Below are 16,732 nucleotides of genomic sequence, written 5' to 3'. Positions count from 1 at the left end.
GAAGTTTATATGGACTTCCAAAATGTGTTTGATAAAGTGCCATATAACAGCCAGCTTGAAGCCCATGGGATAAATGGCATAGTGGCCGCGTGGATAGGAAGTTGCTGACCCACAGCAAGCAGTGGTGAATAGGGTTTGATTCGGACTGGAGAAAGGTGTGTAGCGGGTTTCCACAGGGTCGATATTGAGGCCACTGTGCATCTTGATCGAGATTAATAACTAGACTTGCCTGGGCAGGGCACAATTTCAACATTTGCAGAGGACACTGAATGTGAAAGTACTGTGAATTCTGAAGAGGGTAGTGATGAACTTGAGGAGGACACAGAGAAGTTGGTGGAATGGGCAGGCACATATTGAAAGTTATTGCTGAGAAACGTGATAGATTCTGGTGGGAAGAATGAGGAGGGGCAATATAAAGGATATAATTCTTGCAGGAGCAGAGAGACCCAGAAGTATATGTGCACAAAGCATTGAAGGTGGCAGGACAGATTGAGAAAGTGGGTAATAATAATAATATATATTGTCATAAGTAGGCTTACATTAACACTGCAATGAAGTTACTGTTAAAATCTCCCAATTGCCACACTCCGGCACCTGTTCGGGTACACAGAGGGAGAATTCAGAATGTCGAATTACCTAACAGCACGTCTTTTGGGTCTTGTGGGAGCGGAGCACCCGGAGGAAACCCACGCAGACACGGGGAGAGCGTGCAGACTCCACACAGACAGTGACCCAAGCCGGGAATCGCACCTGGGGCCCTGGAGCTGTGAAGCAACAGTGCGAACCACTGTGCTACCCACCCAAAGCATATGGGACATGGGGCTTTATAAAAAGGGATAGAGTGCAAAGCAAGGACACTATGAGCGGCACGGTAGCACAGTGGGTAGCACTGTTGCTTCACAACGCCAGGGTCCCGGGTACGATTCCCAGCTTGGGTCACTGTCTGTGTGGAGTCTGCACGATCTCCCCGTGTCTGCATGGGTTTCCTCCGGGTGCTCCGGTTTCCTCCCACAAGTCCCGAAAGATGTGCTGTTAGGTGAATTGGACATTCTGAATTCTCCCTCGGTGTACCCGAACAGGCGCCGGAATGTGGCAACTCGGGGCTTTTCACAGTAACTTCATTGCAGTGTTAATGTAAGCCTGCTTAAGACACTAATAAAGATTATTATTATTCTGGTGAACCTTTCTGAAAACTTGTTCATCCTCAACTGGATGAACGCATCTATTTCTGGGCATCACATTATAGGAAGGATGTGAAGGCTTCAGAGAGGAAAAGATTCACAAGAATTGGTGCAAGGACGATGAACTTCAGCAACTCGGTGAGATTGACAAAGATGGGGCTGTTCTCTTTCGAGAAGGTGGAGGGGAGGTTCGCTTGAGATATTCAAGATCATGAGGGGTCTGAACACAGTAGATGGGGAGAAACTGTTCCCAGGTGGAAGGACCAAGAACAGAAGGACACCAATTTAAAGTGACTGGTGACAAGCGGAGAAAATCTACAGCAGGTGGTTAGGATCTGGAATGCACTGCCTGAGAGTTTGCCGGAGGCAGGTTCAATCCAGGTTTCCAAAGGGAATTGGACAATTAGCTGAAGAGAAAATCCAGGGCAACAAGGAATAAGAAGAAGAGTGGGACCAGCAGAGAAGCCTTGACAGAGAGCCAGCACATATATGACAGGCTGAATGGCCTCCGTTTGTGCTGCAAATCCTCTGATTCTATGGCAGCATTTTCCAAACCCGCGTCCTGTAGCCTGGAACACCAAGGGCAGGGGATGCATGGGAACACCCAACACCAACACAACGGCAACGCGGCAAAGAAACATTGGTCCGGGGACAGCATCCGCATCACAAGAAGTAACATTGCCAGGAATATGGCCTCATACCTGAATGCTCTGCGTAAAACCTCCGAGACTCTTCCTGACCCCATTTTAAATACTTGTGCATCAGGATGATGAAGTTGTTGTCCAATATCTTCTGATGGATAGCCTGAAATCAATAGGCAGCAAAAGTTGATACAGAGCTACAGGGATTAGAGTGAGTGAGTTCAGCTGCTCTGGACTACCCTGGGGGAACAGTTGGGGGGGGGGGGGGGGGGGTGTCACAGTGCCATGGAGCTGCTCCCCTGCCCTGACTATTTCCCATGGGTGAACCGCAACAGTGAGCACTGGGATAGGTGAGCTCAGCTGACCCAGTCCATGCCCAGTATCCACGCCCAGGACCCACGCCCAGGACCCACGCCCAGTATCCACACAACCCACATACAGACCAAGACAGACAGCAGACACCATGACTATTCCTGCCCTTACTGACAGCCTTTCTTACATGTCCTGTATAATGCCTTTGATGAACGCTGATCACTGAGCACGTTGATGAACGCTGATCACTGAGCGCGTTGATAAACGCTGATCACTGAGCACGTTGATAAACGCTGATCGCTGAGCACGTTGATAAACGCTGATCGCTGAGCACGTTGATAAACGCTGATCGCTGAGCACGTTGATAAACGCTGATCGCTGAGCACGTTGATAAACGCTGATCGCTGAGCACCTTGATAAACGCTGATCGCTGAGCACGTTGATAAACGCTGATCGCTGAGCACGTTGATAAACGCTGATCGCTGAGCACGTTGATAAACGCTGATCGCTGAGCACGTTGATAAACGCTGATCGCTGAGCACGTTGATGAACACTGATCACTGAGCACGTTGATAAACACTGATCATTGAGCACGTTGATGAACACTGATCACTGAGCACATTGATGAACACTGATCATTGAGCACGTTGATGAACACTGATCAACATAAGAACACAAGAACTAGGAGCAGGATTAGGCCATCTGGCCCCTCAAGCCTGCTCCGCCATTCAATGAGATCATGGCTGATCTTTTGTGGACTCAGCTCCACTTTCCGGCCTGAACACCATAACCCTTAATCCCTTTTTTCTTCAAAAACTATCTTCATCTTAAAAACATTTAATGAAGGAGCCTCAACTGTTTCACTGGGTAAGGAATTCCATAGATTCACAACCCTTTGGGTGAAGAAGTTCCTCCTAAACTCAGTCCTAAATCTACTTCCCCTTATTTTGAGGCTATGTCCCCTAGTTCTGCTTTCACCCGCCAGTGGAAACAACCTGCCCGCATCTATCCTATCTATTCCCTTCATAATTTTATATGTTTCTATAAGATTCCCCCCCCCCCCCCACGCATTCTTCTAAATTCCAAAGAGTACAGTCCCAGTCTACTCAACCTCTTCTCGTAATCCAACCCCTTCAGCTCTGGGATTAACCTAGTGAATCTCCTCTGCGTATCTTCCAGCGCCAGTACATCCGTTCTCAGGTAAGGAGACCAAAACTGAACACAATACTTCTGGTGTGGCTTCACTAACACCTTATACAATTGCAACATAACCTCCCTAGTCTTAAACTCCATCCCTCTAGCAATGAAGGACAAAATTCCATTTGCCTTCTTAATCACCTGTTGCACTTGTAAACCAACCTTCTGTGACTCATGCACGAGCACACCCAGGTCTCTGCACAGCGGCATGTTTTAATATTTTATTTAAATAATAATCCCTTTTGCTATTATTCCTACCAAAATGGAAAACCTCACATTTGTCAACATTGTATTCCAACAGCCAGACCCTAGCCCATTCACTTAACCTATCGAAATCCTTCTGCACTTTTCGCTTTACCACTCATCTTAGTGTCATCTGCAAACTTGGACACATTGCCCTTGGTCACCAACTCCAAATCATCTATGTAAATTGTGATACAATTGTGGGCCCAACACAGGTCCCTGAGGGACACCACTAGCTACTGATTGCCAACCAGAGAAACACCCACTAATCCCCACTCTTTGCTTTCTATTAATTAACCAATCCTCTATCCATGCTACTACTTTACCCTTAATGCCATGCATCATTGAGCACGTTGATGAACGCTGATCATTGAGCACGTTGATGAACGCTGATCGCTGAGCACATTGATGAACGCTGATCGCTGAGCACGTTGATGAACGCTGATCACTGAGCACCTTGATGAACACTGATCACTGAGCACGTTGATGAACGCTGATCACTGAGCACGTTGATGAACGCTGATCACTGAGCACGTTGATAAACGCTGATCACTGAACACGTTGATGAACGCTGATCATTGAGCACGTTGATAAACGCTGATCACTGAGCACGTTGATGAACGCTGATCACTGAGCACGTTGATGACCACTGATCACTGAGCACCTTGATGAACGCTGATCACTGAGCACCTTGACAAACGCTGATCACTGAGCACGTTGATGAACGCTGATCATTGAGCACGTTGATGAACGCTGATCATTGAGCACGTTGATAAACGCTGATCACTGAGCACGTTGATGAACGCTGATCATTGAGCACGTTGATGAACGCTGATCACTGAGCACCTTGATGAACACTGATCACTGAGCACGTTGATGAACGCTGATCACTGAGCACGTTGATGACCGCTGATCACGTCAATGAACGCTGATCATTGAGCACGTTGATGAACACTGATCACTGATCACGTTGATGAACACCGATCACTGAGCACGTTGATGAACACTGATCACGTTGATAAACGCTGATCATTGAGCACATTGATGAACACCGATCACTGAGCACGTTGATAAACGCTGATCACTGAGCATGTTGATAAATGCTGATCACTGAACACGTTGATGAACGCTGATCACTGAGCACCTTGATGAACACTGATCACTGAGCACGTTGATGAACACCGATCACTGAGCACGTTGATGAACACCGATCACTGAGCACGTTGATGAACACCGATCATTGAGCACGTGGATGACCACTGATCACGTCAATGAACGTTGATGAACACTGATCACTGAGCACCTTGATGAACACTGATCATTGAGCACGTTGATAAACGCTGATCACTGAGCACGTTGATCAACGCTGATCACTGAGCACGTTGATGAACGCTGATCACTGAGCACATTGATGAACGCCGATCACTGAGCACGTTGATGAACGCCGATCACTGAGCACATTGGTGAACGCTGATCACTGAGCACCTTGATGAACACTGATCATTGAGCACCTTGATAAACGCTGATCACTGAGCACCTTGATGAACACTGATCATTGAGCACCTTGATAAACGCTGATCACTGAGCACGTTGATGACCGCTGATCACGTCAATGAACGCTGATCATTGAGCACGTTGATGACCGCTGATCACGTCGATGAACATTGATCATTGAGCACGTTGATAAACGCTGATCATTGAGCACGTTGATGAACGCTGATCATTGAGCACGTTGATGAACACTGATCACTGAGCACATTGATGAACACTGATCACTGAGCAGGTTCACTGTCATCCTGTTCATCACAGCTCCAGCTTTCACACAACAGCATGGACTGGAATTATTTAGAGATAGCCAAAACCCATGCAGCAGAGGAGGACATGAAGATACATTCAATTTGTTTTGTTTAAATATAAAAGATATGGTTGGGAGGTTGAGCGCTGATCTAATGGCCCTAAAATTTTTTAAAGGGTGTTGAGTAATAAGACAGAGAGAAACTATTTCTTCTCTAGGGGAAATAAAGAGTGGACTACATGACCCGCGGAGCTTGCTCCGTCATTCAATACAATCATGGCTGATCATCAGCTTCAACTCCATTTTCCCACCCACTTCCCGTATCTTGTAACTCCCCGAGACATCAGAATTCCGTCTATCCCCAGCACCGCTCCCTGTAACTCCCCAGACATCAGAATTCCGTCTATCCCCAGCACCGCTCCCTGTAACTCCCCGAGACATCAGAATTCCGTCTATCCCCAGCATCGCTCCCAGTAACTCCCCGAGACATCAGAATTCCGTCTATCCCCAGCACCGCTCCCTGTAACGCCCCAGACATCAATATTCTGTCTATCCCCAGCACCGCTCCCAGTAACTCCCCAGACATCAGAATTCTGTCTATCCCCAGCACCGCTCCCTGTAACTCCGCGAGACATCAGAATTCTGTCTATCCCCAGCACCGCTCCCAGTAACTCCGCGAGACATCAGAATTCTGTCTATCCCCAGCACCGCTCCCTGTAACTCCCCGAGACATCAGAATTCTGTCTGCCCCCAGCACCGCTCCCAGTAACTCCCCGAGACATCAGAATTCCGTCTATCCCCAGCACCGCTCCCTGTAACTCCCCAGACATCAGAATTCTGTCTATCCCCAGCACCGCTCCCAGTAACTCAGCGAGACATCAGAATTCTGTCTATCCCCAGCACCGCTCCCTGTAACTCCCCAGACATCAGAATTCTGTCTATCCCCAGCACCGCTCCCTGTAACTCCCCGAGACATCAGAATTCTGTCTGCCCCCAGCACCGCTCCCAGTAACTCCCCGAGACATCAGAATTCTGTCTATCCCCAGCACCGCTCCCTGTAACTCCCCGGGACATCAGAATTCCGTCTATCCCCAGCACCGCTCCCAGTAACTCCCCGAGACATCAGAATTCTGTCTATCCCCAGCATCGCTCCCAGTAACTCCCCGAGACATCATAGAACATAGAACAGTACAGCACAGAACAGGCCCTTCGGCCCTCAATGTTGTGCCGAGCCATGATCACCCTACTCAAACCCACGTATCCACCCTATACCCGTAACCCAACAACCCCCCCCCTTAACCTTACTTTTATTAGGACACTACGGGCAATTTAGCATGGCCAGTCCACCTAACCCGCACATCTTTGGACTGTGGGAGGAAACCGGAGCACCCGGAGGAAACCCACGCACACAGAGGGAGGACGTGCAGACTCCACACAGACAGTGACCCAGCCGGGAATCGAACCTGGGACCCTGGAGCTGTGAAGCATTTATGCTAACCACCATGCTACCCTGCTGCCGTCAGAATTCCGTCTATCCCCAGCACCGCTCCCAGTAACTCCCCGAGACATCAGAATTCCGTCTATCCCCAGCACCGCTCCCTGTAACTCCCCGAGACATCAGAATTCTGTCTATCCCCAGCATCGCTCCCAGTAACTCCCCGAGACATCAGAATTCTGTCTATCCCCAGCACCGCTCCCAGTAACTCCCCAGACATCAGAATTCCGTCTATCCCCAGCACCGCTCCCAGTAACTCCCCAGACATCAGAATTCCGTCTATCCCCAGCATCGCTCCCTGTAACTCCCCGAGACATCAGAATTCCGTCTATCCCCAGCACCGCTCCCAGTAACTCCCCAGACATCAGAATTCCGTCTATCCCCAGCATCGCTCCCTGTAACTCCTCGAGACATCAGAATTCTGTCTATCCCCAGCACCGCTCCCAGTAACTCCCCGAGACATCAGAATTCCGTCTATCCCCAGCACCGCTCCCAGTAACTCCCCGAGACATCAGAATTCTGTCTATCCCCAGCACCGCTCCCTGTAACTCCCCGAGACATCAGAATTCTGTCTAACCCCAGCACCGCTCCCTGTAACACCCCAGACATCAGAATTCCGTCTATCCCCAGCATCGCTCCCTGTAACTCCCCGAGACATCAGAATTCTGTCTATCCCCAGCACCGCTCCCTGTAACTCCCCGAGACATCAGAATTCTGTCTATCCCCAGCACCGCTCCCAGTAACTCCCCGAGACATCAGAATTCTGTCTAACCCCAGCACCGCTCCCAGTAACTCCCCAGACATCAGAATTCCGTCTATCCCCAGCACCGCTCCCAGTAACTCCGCGAGATATCAGAATTCTGTCTATCCCCAGCACCGCTCCCTGTAACTCCCAGAGACATCAGAATTCTGTCTAACCCCAGCACCGCTCCCTGTAACGCCCCAGACATCAGAATTCCGTCTATCCCCAGCATCGCTCCCAGTAACTCCCCAGACATCAGAATTCCGTCTATCCCCAGCATCGCTCCCAGTAACTCCCCAGACATCAGAATTCCGTCTATCCCCAGCATCGCTCCCAGTAACTCCCCAGACATCAGAATTCCGTCTATCCCCAGCATCGCTCCCAGTAACTCCCCAGACATCAGAATTCCGTCTGTCCCCAGCACCGCTCCCAGTAACTCCCCCAGACATCAGAATTCTGTCTAACCCCAGCACCGCTCCCAGTAACTCCCCGGGACATCAGAATTCTGTCTAATCCCAGCATCGCTCACAGTAACTCCCCGAGACATCAGAATTCCGTCTATCCCCAGCACCGCTCCCAGTAACTCCCCGGGACATCAGAATTCTGTCTATCCCCAGCATCGCTCCCAGTAACTCCCCGGGACATCAGAATTCTGTCTATCCCCAGCACCGCTCCCTGTAACTCCCCGGGACATCAGAATTCTGTCTATCCCCAGCACCGCTCCCAGTAACTCCCCAGACATCAGAATTCTGTCTATCCCCAGCACCGCTCCCAGTAACTCCCCGAGACATCAGAATTCCGTCTATCCCCAGCACCGCTCCCTGTAACTCCCCGAGACATCAGAATTCTGTCTATCCCCAGCACCGCTCCCTGTAACTCCCCGAGACATCAGAATTCTGTCTATCCCCAGCACCGCTCCCTGTAACTCCCCGAGACATCAGAATTCTGTCTAACCCCAGCACCGCTCCCTGTAACACCCCAGACATCAGAATTCCGTCTATCCCCAGCATCGCTCCCTGTAACTCCCCGAGACATCAGAATTCTGTCTATCCCCAGCACCGCTCCCTGTAACTCCCCGAGACATCAGAATTCTGTCTATCCCCAGCACCGCTCCCAGTAACTCCCCGAGACATCAGAATTCTGTCTAACCCCAGCACCGCTCCCAGTAACTCCCCAGACATCAGAATTCCGTCTATCCCCAGCACCGCTCCCAGTAACTCCGCGAGATATCAGAATTCTGTCTATCCCCAGCACCGCTCCCTGTAACTCCCAGAGACATCAGAATTCTGTCTAACCCCAGCACCGCTCCCTGTAACGCCCCAGACATCAGAATTCCGTCTATCCCCAGCATCGCTCCCAGTAACTCCCCAGACATCAGAATTCCGTCTATCCCCAGCATCGCTCCCAGTAACTCCCCAGACATCAGAATTCCGTCTATCCCCAGCATCGCTCCCAGTAACTCCCCAGACATCAGAATTCCGTCTGTCCCCAGCACCGCTCCCAGTAACTCCCCCAGACATCAGAATTCTGTCTAACCCCAGCACCGCTCCCAGTAACTCCCCGGGACATCAGAATTCTGTCTAATCCCAGCATCGCTCCCAGTAACTCCCCGGGACATCAGAATTCCGTCTATCCCCAGCATCGCTCCCAGTAACTCCCCAGACATCAGAATTCTGTCTATCCCCAGCACCGCTCCCAGTAACTCCCCGGGACATCAGAATTCCGTCTATCCCCAGCATCGCTCCCAGTAACTCCCCAGACATCAGAATTCCGTCTATCCCCAGCACCGCTCCCTGTAACTCCCCGAGACATCAGAATTCCGTCTATCCCCAGCACCGCTCCCAGTAACTCCCCGGGACATCAGAATTCTGTCTATCCCCAGCATCGCTCCCAGTAACTCCCCGGGACATCAGAATTCTGTCTATCCCCAGCACCGCTCCCTGTAACTCCCCGGGACATCAGAATTCTGTCTATCCCCAGCACCGCTCCCAGTAACTCCCCAGACATCAGAATTCTGTCTATCCCCAGCATCGCTCCCAGTAACTCCCCGGGACATCAGAATTCCGTCTATCCCCAGCACCGCTCCCTGTAACTCCCCAGACATCAGAATTCTGTCTATCCCCAGCATCGCTCCCAGTAACTCCCCCAGACATCAGAATTCTGTTTGTCCCCAGCACCGCTCCCTGTAACGCCCCAGACATCAGAATACTGTCTATCCCCAGCACCGCTCCCAGTAACTCCCAGAGATATCAGAATTCTGTCTATCCCCAGCACCGCTCCCTGTAACTCCCAGAGATATCAGAATTCTGTCTATCCCCAGCACCGCTCCCAGTAACTCCCCCAGACATCAGAATTCTGTCTATCCCCAGCACCGCTCCCTGTAACTCCCCCAGACATCAGAATTCTGTCTATCCCCAGCACCGCTCCCAGTGACTCCCCGAGACATCAGAATTCTGTCTATCCCCAGCACCGCTCCCTGTAACTCCGCGAGACATCAGAATTCTGTCTATCCCCAGCACCGCTCCCTGTAACTCCCCGAGACATCAGAATTCTGTCTGCCCCCAGCACCGCTCCCAGTAACTCCCCGAGATATCAGAATTCTGTCTATCCCCAGCACCGCTCCCAGTAACTCCCCAGACATCAGAATTCTGTCTATCCCCAGCACCGCTCCCAGTAACTCCCCGAGATATCAGAATTCTGTCTAACCCCAGCACCGCTCCCAGTAACTCCCCAGACATCAGAATTCTGTCTATCCCCAGCACCGCTCCCAGTAACTCCCCGAGATATCAGAATTCTGTCTATCCCCAGCACCGCTCCCAGTAACTCCCCAGACATCAGAATTCTGTCTATCCCCAGCATCGCTCCCAGTAACTCCCCGGGACATCAGAATTCCGTCTATCCCCAGCACCGCTCCCTGTAACTCCCCAGACATCAGAATTCTGTCTATCCCCAGCATCGCTCCCAGTAACTCCCCCAGACATCAGAATTCTGTTTGTCCCCAGCACCGCTCCCTGTAACGCCCCAGACATCAGAATACTGTCTATCCCCAGCACCGCTCCCAGTAACTCCCAGAGATATCAGAATTCTGTCTATCCCCAGCACCGCTCCCTGTAACTCCCAGAGATATCAGAATTCTGTCTATCCCCAGCACCGCTCCCAGTAACTCCCCCAGACATCAGAATTCTGTCTATCCCCAGCACCGCTCCCTGTAACTCCCCCAGACATCAGAATTCTGTCTATCCTCAGCACCGCTCCCAGTGACTCCCCGAGACATCAGAATTCTGTCTATCCCCAGCACCGCTCCCTGTAACTCCGCGAGACATCAGAATTCTGTCTATCCCCAGCACCGCTCCCTGTAACTCCCCGAGACATCAGAATTCTGTCTGCCCCCAGCACCGCTCCCAGTAACTCCCCGAGATATCAGAATTCTGTCTATCCCCAGCACCGCTCCCAGTAACTCCCCAGACATCAGAATTCTGTCTATCCCCAGCACCGCTCCCAGTAACTCCCCAGACATCAGAATTCTGTCTATCCCCAGCACCGCTCCCAGTAACTCCCCGAGATATCAGAATTCTGTCTATCCCCAGCATCGCTCCCAGTAACTCCGCGCGATATCAGGGGCGGGATTCTCCGACCCTCCCGTTGGGCCGGTGAATAGCCGGGGGCAGCGTGAATCCCACCCCGCCACCGGCTGCCGGATTCTCTGGCGGCAGTTTATCAGCGGGGACGGGAATCGCACCAACCCCCGGCGATTCTCCGGCCCGCGATGGGCCGCGTGGCCACCCATTTCTAGGGGGTCCCGCCGGCGTAAAATACACCAGGTCCGTACCGGCGGGATCTGGCTCTGCGGGCGGCCTGCGGGGTCCTTGGGGGGGGCGCGGGGGGATCTGGCCCCAGGGGAGGGCCCCACAGTGGCCTGGCCTGCAATCGGAGCCCACCGGTCCGCCATGGCCGGGTGGGGAGGAGAACCCCCCTGCGCATGCCCTGGGGTGACGGCAGCACACGCTGGCGCTCCCGCACATGTGCCAACTCATGACAGCCGGTGGAGGCCCTTCGGCACCGGTTGGCCCAGCGCCAAGCCCTTTGGCGCAGCGCCAAACCTACCAGCGCCAGCCGAGCCCCTGAAGGTGCGGAGGATTCACCAAGTTTTGTTTCCAGTGTCAGCTGGGGATTATTTGGGCGTACTCAGAGTTCAATTTGGTTTCAAGTCCCACTCGAAGGACCCAAACTGAAAATCCAGGCCAGCACTCCAATGCAGCACTTAATGGTGAGTTCCACCGTTCGAGCTATTTTTCACATGAGATATTAATTCAACTGAAGCCCATTTTGCCCTCTCAAGTGGCTAGAAAAGATGAGTGGGCATTATTTCAAAGGCTTGTTCTCTCCCCGTGACCTGACCAATACTAATCACATCAAATATTTAAAACATTATATGAAATAATATATAAAATATTTATCACTCAATCAGCTCAACCAACCAAACAGGTCATCTGTTCATTATGACGTTGCTGTGTGTAAATGGCCTCCGCGTTTCCTTACAACAAGTGGCTACACTTTGGAAGTACTTCATGAACTGTTAAACACTTTGGGACGTCCCGAGATTGCGAAAAGCGGGAGAGAATGCAAGGCTATCTGTCACAGTACAGACTGTGACCTCCGTTGCCGTGTGCCTCTGGTTTAAAGCTGAGAAATGACAGCAGCTCAGTAGCACTGCCGTTTGGAACCAATCAATCCTGCAAATAATAGTCAATTAACTGAGATCCTGGTAGGGTTCAGGCAGGCTGGAGGAGGTGATTCCGTCACAAACCTTGCTCCATCATTCAAACACATCAATTCTGTTTATCTGCCCTTGCTCCATAATTCTTGATACTCTCGATAACAAACATCTAGCAAACGGAGTTGTGAAGGCTCTATTAACCCCAGGCTTTTGGGGAAAGTGTGCCAGAATTCCAACACCATTGCGGGGAAATGTATTTTCTGACACTGTGGGTTTGATTTCCTCCAGAATTAGTATTGCAGAATCATTTGAAATGGTGCCAATGGTATACCCTCCTATACTTGACAGAATACAAGCCTAGTCAATGCAACCCATGCTCAGAATTCAACCCGGTTAACCTTATTATCGTTCTGCCAAATCTGCACCCCCTCCCAGGTCAATATATATACTAATAATAATAATAATAATAATCGCTTGTCATAAGTAGGCTGCAATGAAGTTACTGTGAAAAGCCCCCAGTCGCCACATTCCAGAGCCTGTTGGGGGAGGCCGGTACGGGAATTGAACCCGCGCTGCTGGCCTGGTTCTGCATTAGTCAGCTATTTAGCCCACTGTGCTAAACCAGCCCCTTCCTCAGAACTGAACCCGTGCACATAATCCAGGCTTACACTGCAGTGCCATACTGACAGAGTACTGGTGCCATCCTTCGGATGGGCCATTGATCGAAGGCTTCTCAGATGGTAAATGATCCCAGGGCACAATTTCAAAGTAATGTAGAGGAGTCTCCACCAATGATAGAGGGGGAATTGCTGGTGCGAATGTGTTTATCCACATGTGATGGTTCTATTTTATAGTTTATTACAGCACGCCACTAAATACTGTAGCAAGAACGGGATTGAGCACAGTAAAATAAAACAAAATTGAACTTGTTGGAATTCAATTAATTTTATTGACACCATAATGTCAAATGTTTAAGTAAAAATAAAATATTTGCAGTCGAGGACAAATGGAGTGAGTGTAATTGAACCGGTCTGTCAGAGAGTTGTCACAGGCTGGACTGGTCCGATAGCTTCGTCCCTCTGCCGCTGGTCCATCAAAAAATAAAAAGTGATGAAACATTGTCTCCATTCAAGTTGCTCAGAGTGTGCATCAGTCCTACAGGTGTCCAAAATACTCTTGTGTCTGACTGAGTTTGAACAGTTATCCTCACACAGTATGGACGCCAGACCAGATCGAAGTGTTTCCCAGTCTGGTTTTATATTGGGGTGCTGCTCCGTAGCACGGCGCAATGTGAGGACGGCAGAGCACACGTCTGCCAGCGTAACCAAGCTCTCTTCACTATCCAGCTCCTTCTCTCCACCCTCACCCGCCTGGGCTCACATCTCACCCACTGCCTCTCCAATATCATCAGTCTCAGCTTCAAACGGTGAGTTACGGTCTCTGCGGTGACACAGATGAGCAAATTCTTCCTCTGACAATCCATCTGCCGATGTCACAGCCTCGGCCTCCCCAGTTACCTTGCCCTCAGTTAGAAAACGTGCTTTCCTGAAGCATTGTTGGATGATTCGCTGATCGACAGAATCCCAGGAGTCTTTCAAAAGACGGACAGCATATGAGAGAGAGATTCCCTTTCCGCGCTGGACTGCAGTCAGCTCTGCCCTGCTGTCCATCTCCTCAAGGACCTTCTCCCTCATTGTCTTGACGTAATTCTGCTTCACACCGATGAAGGTGCCCTGCTCCATGTGGTGCCGACAGGGGGAAAGACAAGACGGATGTTCCTGAGCCCAGAGACACAAGGGTTTCTGGAAAAACTATCCAGAAACAGGACAACTTGACGCCCCATCAGCCTGCGATCCCAGTCCCCCACCCACTCGTCTGCGATCCCAGTCCCCCACCCACTCGTCTGCGATCCCACTCCGCCACCCACACGCCTGCGATCCCACTCCCCCACCCACACGTCTGCGATCCCACTCCCCCACCCACACGTCTGCGATCCCACTCCCCCACCCACTCGTCTGCGATCCCACTCCCCCACCCACTCGTCTGCGATCCCAGTCCCCCACCCACTCACAATGTCCCCAGCCATCCAGCCGGTCTAACTCGCCCGATGCGTGACTCCCCTGAAGCAGCGAGGGATCTGTGCCGTTCCAATCACTACCATCCACACTGCAGCAGGCCATAACAGAAATCTTTCCCTGGCTTTATGGCCAAAGGGATCCTCCCCCAGTGATGCCAGCATGTCGTACCCAACACATCTGTACAAAACACCAGTGTCATCACAGTTAAAAATGTCCTGAGGTCCATAGTCTTCCAGTAGCCAGGGTAACACCTCTCCCACCCACCCTTGTATCCCACTCCCACCAGAGTTGTGCTCCCCCCCCCCCGGTGGATGTCGGAGTTCTATGTTGTGTCAGGATTTCCATCTCTGGAGCCAGCCCTCCGAGGAATTAAAATCAGATTTTCCCAGAGCCGCAGCCAACAGCCTGGTCTTCTGAGCTAGAAGACGGCCACTGATAATTGGATCGCTCCCGACCGCATTTTGGAACCAGCGGAGGAATGCTTCCTCCAGCTCCCCCTCCCCATCCTCCGCCTTCCCTCCTCCACCTCCCCCTCCCCATCCTCCACCTTCCCTTCTCCCCCTCCCCATCCTCCGCCTTCCCTCCTCCACCTCCCATCCTCCCCATCGTTCTCCACCTCCCCATCATTCTCCCCCTCCTCCACCTCCCCCCTCCATCCTCCACCTCCCCCCTCCATCCTCCACCTCCCCATCCTCCGCCTTCCCTCCTCCACCTCCCCATCCTCCACCTCCCCATCCTCCACCTCCCCATCCTCCACCTCCCCATCCTCCACCTCCCCATCCTCCACCTCCCCATCCTCCACCTCCCCATCCTCCACCTCCCCATCCTCCACCTCCCCTCCTCCACCTCCCCATCCTCCACCTCCCCATCGTTCTCCCCCTCCCCATCGTTCTCCCCCCTCCCCATCCTCCACCTCCCCATCATTCTCCCCCTCCTCCACCTCCCCCACCTCCCCCCTCCATCCTCCACCTCCCATCCTCCCCATCGTTCTCCCCCTCCCAATCCTCCACGTCCCCATCATTCTCCCCCTCCTCCACCTCCCCATCCTTCCCCCCTCCATCCTCCACCTCCCACTTCCTTTTCCGGTTCGGATTGGAGTCCCGGTGCCATTTGCCGTACAGCTTGTCTCGCTGCTTTAACAGGTCGGAGACAGTAGACTTGGGAAGCCCGGAGTACTGTTCCAGGTCACAGTGGCTCATGTCGGGCAGCTTGTCAATCTTGCTCAGGAGCTCGACCTTGACTCCCAGGCACATGGACGTCCTCTTTCCAGTTATGTGTGCTGCTGCAGTCTTTGCATATTCAACATTTTAAGCAACTTGCCAGTTTAGTCTTGGGTTTTTAAGTGATCATGGAATTTACAGTGTAGACGGAGGCCACCCGTCCCATCGGGTCCTCACCGGCCCCTGGAGAGAGCACCCCACTTAAGCCCTCACCCCCACTCCATCCCCATAAACCAGTAACCCCCACCTAACCCAAGGGTAATTTAGCACGGCCAATCCACCTAACCCGCACATCTTTGGACTGTGGGAGGAAACCGGAGCACCCGAATGAAACCCACGCACACACGGGGAGAAGGTGCAGACTCCACACAGGCAGTGACCCAAGCCGGAATCGAACCTGGGACCCTGGAGCTGTGAAGCAACATTGCTAACTGCTGTGGTACCGTGCTGCCCCTGATGGGGTCTGCACCTTTGTGGAACGTCCCAAAGTCACGCAAGATGCAAATTCTTTCTTTCCTTCTATAACTGAAGCGTGGGTCAATCCGCACACAAACAGCAGAAAGGTGCAGGAATTGCTAAATGTTCTAATAACTCAGGCAGTCAATAATGCAGAGAGAATGGGGGCGGTGAACAGAAATCTCTTACCTGCAGAATTAGTGGGTGAGCCACAGCGTCGGGTTTAACCAGTGCCAGTGTCAGCTGGAGTAACGGCCGCATGTGGCCAACAGGTGCCCCCATCTTTACAGCACTGAGGGATTCAACACACACCAATTAATGAAAACAACCTCAGAGCTAAACTAAATATAACTGGTAACTCCTGTTGAGATCAGAACAGGAGGAAGCTCTTCGACTGTGCCCCACCATCATTTCATAGAATAATCTTCATTACTGTCACAAGTAGGCTTACATTAACACTGCAATGAAGTTACTGTGAAGATCCCCTAGTCTCCACACTCCGTCGCCTGTTCGGGTACACAGAGGCTGGTTTAGCACAGTGGGCTAAACAGCTGGCATGTAATGCAGAACAAGGCCAGCAGTCCGGGTTCAATGGTGGGAGGGTGGCAGCCGTAACAGCCTCTCCGAACAGGCACTGGAATGTGGCGACGAGGGG

At 51.8% G+C, this 16,732-nt stretch overlaps 1 protein-coding gene across 3 annotated transcripts in view; it reads right to left on the bottom strand.

Annotated features, from left to right (window-relative positions):
* Positions 1 to 16,732, bottom strand: part of nme6 (NME/NM23 nucleoside diphosphate kinase 6) — a 29,156-nt gene extending 12,424 nt beyond the window's left edge. Inside the window, exons 1-2 of one of the 3 annotated variants that reach the window (XM_038817437.1) lie at positions 16,267 to 16,728; positions 1,883 to 1,985 (exon numbers count right to left, since the gene is read on the bottom strand). In XM_038817437.1, coding sequence (XP_038673365.1) covers positions 1,883 to 1,985; positions 16,267 to 16,359 — 196 coding nt within the window. In that variant the 5' untranslated portion in view covers positions 16,360 to 16,728. Of the gene's footprint in view, positions 1 to 1,882; positions 1,986 to 16,266 lie in introns of all 3 variants that reach the window. The other 2 variants (XM_038817430.1, XM_038817444.1) reach the window with 2 other exon arrangements.

This window comes from Scyliorhinus canicula, chromosome 1 (assembly GCF_902713615.1).
Source record: "Scyliorhinus canicula chromosome 1, sScyCan1.1, whole genome shotgun sequence".
In the NCBI taxonomy this organism is placed as follows: domain Eukaryota; kingdom Metazoa; phylum Chordata; class Chondrichthyes; order Carcharhiniformes; family Scyliorhinidae; genus Scyliorhinus; species Scyliorhinus canicula.
Note: the sequence above shows the minus strand (reverse complement) of the source record. Positions and strands in the feature narration are given on the sequence as shown.